The sequence below is a fragment of the Penaeus vannamei genome, chromosome 16 (assembly GCF_042767895.1).
Source record: "Penaeus vannamei isolate JL-2024 chromosome 16, ASM4276789v1, whole genome shotgun sequence".
In the NCBI taxonomy this organism is placed as follows: Eukaryota; Metazoa; Arthropoda; class Malacostraca; order Decapoda; family Penaeidae; genus Penaeus; species Penaeus vannamei.
Genome location: NC_091564.1, coordinates 35,172,788 through 35,177,238, shown reverse-complemented (window position 1 = coordinate 35,177,238; position 4,451 = coordinate 35,172,788). Strand labels below are relative to the sequence as shown.

General features: G+C 36.3%; 1 protein-coding gene across 2 annotated transcripts in view; it reads left to right on the top strand.

Moving 5' to 3' along the window:
- Positions 1-536: 536 nt before the first annotated feature.
- Positions 537-4,451, top strand: part of alphaSnap (Alpha-soluble NSF attachment protein) — a 21,744-nt gene continuing 17,829 nt past the window's right edge. Inside the window, exon 1 of one of the 2 annotated variants that reach the window (XM_027358287.2) lies at positions 537-726. In XM_027358287.2, coding sequence (XP_027214088.1) covers positions 635-726 — 92 coding nt within the window. In that variant the 5' untranslated portion in view covers positions 537-634. The remainder of the gene's footprint in view (positions 727-4,451) is intronic. The other variant, XM_070131391.1, reaches the window with a different exon arrangement.

The window sequence follows — 4,451 nt, the reverse complement described above, 5'->3', positions numbered from 1 at the left end:
TAGATAAATAGATGATTGGTAAAATTAAGCTAAAGAGCTTTCAGTTTGATTTGTTTAATTCGACCCTCCTTTAATAGTAATATACCAAATCCGTTACTGGTCTAAGCGTGTAAATATATAAGATGATATAATAAATTTCATCAAATACTCATATATATAAAAAATCATACGTCAAAAGCTTACCTATGAAATATCTAATAAAGTTCGAATGTATATTTCTCATATTGCTTACACAAGCAGCAATTATTTCGCGCTTTCCATTTAGGTAGCCTTAGGCTCAATAGATGGCGCTGAATGACAAGAGAATGTGAGCGTTTTTATGTCGATACAAGGAGGAAGTTACCTTTCCTTCGTATATAGTCTTTGATACAATCGATTAGTCAATACTCCCTATAGACGATATGACCCTTTCTCTTCTATAAGGTTATATCCTTTATAGGACGAAGAGTTGAGGAGTATAAAAGACTTCGAACTTTTAAAAAGCTCACTGAAGCGATACAAGACCATAGTTGAAAACAAAATCACACTACAGCACCAAACCGTATTGTTTGAAGAGGCAGACGAGCCTTGTCACTCGTTCAAGAAAGAAGGTTAAAGTGTAGCTCGAATTTTCATCTTTTTTTCCCTCTTCACGATGGCTGACGCGGAGCAGAAGGCGATGCAGCTGATGGCCGAGGCTGAGAAGAAGCTCACCTCGTCCAAAGGCTTTCTAGGATCTCTATTTGGGTGAGTTTTTAAAAGGGTTTTAAAGACTTGTTTAGAAGGGGGTGGGAACTCAGGGTCGCAATATGAATGTAAAAAATAAGTTGATTATGGAATTTTTACGAAGCTAGAAATGGGTTATGAGCTTCTTGTAAGGTTTGATTGGAAATATGGTATTGGCTCTTGGTATTTTAAGGAAGAAAATATGATATTAACATGACATTAACTTTATCGAGGTTCCTTTCACTCGATGCATTATTGAACTTGTCAAGTGGGAGGAAGACGTAATATGCGTTCAATTAATGACTTTGACGTCGCCCCTGGAGTTGTCTTGATGTCTTCAAGTATTGAAAATGAAGAAAAATGTCATATTTAATGTACCACAATCTGGATACGTGTGTATGAATATGAGGAATTCGTTGAGTCGTAGAAGATGGAAATATGTGTATGTTTTTGTTTTCTTTGTTATTTTCTGCACAGATGACGATGATGCATATTGAAATTCCAAATTAAACCTCACCCTTTTCAACACGAGTTGGAAGCCATGAGTGCATGGTATTGAACCAGATTTTCTCAGTTGTATTTCCTACAGTCACAAGGGCACAGAGAACTGAGCATCCACCCCTTTCCCATCCCTATACCTTTTATGCTGTCACTGGGTCAACTGCATGTCTGGGCACCATTTCTCCCTATGCACCCTAAAAGCCATTAGAGTTTAGTCGACCTGTCATCTCCCCCCCACCCCCCACCGCCCCATCATTCCACTAGGGTGTCTTCCACACATAGTTGCTTCTGGTGTATCCAAACCACCACAAACTTTTTTGATTGATTGTTGTCTTGTCGTTTTTGCTTTTAAATGTATATTATTTATAGTTTTGGTGGTAAATATCAGCAAGTTTTACTCATACACCATGGGTAATATATCCCACTTTAATATTGCACTGTCAGTAATTTTTTGTCAAACCAGTGTATGTGAAACAAGTCTTTGAGCCTCAAAATCTGTGGAAATTAAATGTTGGAGTAAACTGTGGTTGTCACAACATTGAATTTAGCAATTATGATGTTAAAAATTTGTGATATCCATTTATTAGGGCGTGATTTAGACAGTGATAAGGTATATGCTTATGAGACCCCTGCACTTTTTCTGCAGATAATGCATCATAGCCTCCATGACTCAGCTAGCTTAGATTTTGTCAAAATAGAGCTTGTGGATGTTCCAAGGGACTACTCACCAAACAATAGTGACAGCCCCTCCCAAAATGATATTTTTCGCCAGGAAATCCAATTATTTCATCAATTCTCAGCGTTGAGGAGATCGACTACCATTTCTCCATCAACGATCTTGATTTGATAGTCCTAATAGCAGAGGAAAGCATGAATGTTATCAGGGAAATTATTGGGTAAAACAGGCTTAGATAAGAAGAATAGTTAATGAAAATGCATAAAATTAGCATAAAAATGCTTCAAATCACCTAATGGGTCTCTATGGAATTACCCGCCATCTTTGAAATTCTACTGACTAATGCACCAAAACTCTACAGGAACCCAACCCACCTTTCGGCAAAATCTACGGGAATTCATACGTTCCAAACCCCCCCCAAAGAAACATAATAACCAATAAACCAACTTAATCTAAAATTTAACTTGTCGTGACTAGGCGTGACCTGCTTTGATTTTTATCACTTTTTCAGCATTTGGAGCTCCTGATGGGCCCAGATATTAAACTAAGATAGTTACTAAAGTCTATATCTTCTTTGTTGCCATTGTGTATAGTCATAAGAATAACCCAGAATCAACACTACAATGGAATTGCAACATTTCTCACTGGTGTACTGTCACTGAATGACCGGTGAGCTGTCAAACCAGGCAGCTGGTGACTGAAAGGGTGAAATGCACGTTGCGCAGATAATTCTAAATAAGCATATAGATAAATCTTAAAATTCATAAATGACGTATAATAACATCAATATAAGACTTAAAAAGCATGAATGTGTAACAGCAGACACTGATAATTAGCCAAATGTAGTTTTGACAAGTGCGTAGTAATATATGAACTACTTTGGATATCACTGTAGAGTTAAGCAGTCAGTGTTGTGTTATTCCTGGCAAGGTAAACAAGATGCAGGACTTAGAATCTGAGTGCTGATATGCAAGGTATATTTTCATTATTTAGCAGTGACTATGAGGCCAGCGTTCCTTAAACTATGTTCAACCCTATTCAGTTTCTTCCGCTCTATAAGATGACGGTGTCCATTTCCCTCTATCTATGCACGTCGCTATAAATAACTTATACCCCTGTATCATGTAAAACAGTACATTATATTTGTATGAGGAGAGGTGGACACTATTATGTGGATGATTATTATATAAATGTATGTATGTGTGTGTAGGTGTGCATGTACATTGTATTTTTGTATATATATATATATATATATATATATATATATATATATATATATATATTCACTATCAAGTAAGTTTCTGTAGGTCATTTACAATATTATTCAAGAAATACTGAGGCAAGAAGCAAGTTCGTTATTGCAAGTATTTTATTCATGGCAGTTCATACATTAAGTACTTTAATATCTTTAAGAAGCTTTGCTTGGTATATTTGTATCATGTTTTTGATACATTTATTTTCATAAAAACAAATATGTATTCCTTAAAATGTATGTCAACATATTTCTTTGATACTCCTGTAATGTTAAATATTACAGTGATGGAAATATTGAACTGAAAGTTAGTTGTATATGATTTAAAATGTGATATTTTAGCCTGTAAGCATGAGATTTTTAAAATAAAGTGATCATATACAATCAATAGGTGTGAAATTAAGTCTGTTGTGTTGCATGTCATATAGGTCTTGAGTCTTTTGGTTTAATCATTTCCTTTAGAATTTATTGTTTTAATGAAGAGAGTGGAATCTGTGTTCGTTTATATATAGAATTACTCTTACTGAGAGCAAGAGAAAAAGGAATGTAGAAAAGGTAATAGTGACAAAAGTGTTTAATAAGATTGGTGAAAGGAGACAGACAGACACACAGACAGACACACACAAAGACACACACACAGACACACACACAGACACACACACACACAGACACACACACACAGACACACACACACAGACACACACACAGACACACACACAGACACACACACACAGACAGACACACACAGACAGACACACACAGACAGACACACACACAGACACACACACACACACACACACACACACACACACACACACACACACACACACACACACACACACACACACACACACACACACACACACACACACACACACACACACACAAAGAACGAGAGACAGACAGGCAAAGAATGAGAAAGAGACAGACACACAGACAGACTAGTACTCTCATTCACTCTGTGAGCTCTGTATGAATAGAAGAAAAATATTTTCTGACTGTGAATATATCTGCATCCTGGACTCTGTATAATAGTAATAAAAAAGTATTGTAAATAAGAGAGAGAGAGTGTGTGAGAGAGAGAGAGAGAGAGAGGAAAGGTATGCTAAAGGTGATATATGTGAAGGAGACCATGTCCTCAGTATTTGAGACTGCAGAATATACCACTCTCTATCATCTGTCTCTGTCTGGCTCCCTTTTGCCATGTTTATATTCCTTCTTTCTCTTTTCTTTATGTTTGTATTCCTTTTTTTCATGTTTCACCTCCTTTCATTTGTTTCTCCTTTTTCCCAATTATCTCCTTTTATTTTTATTCCT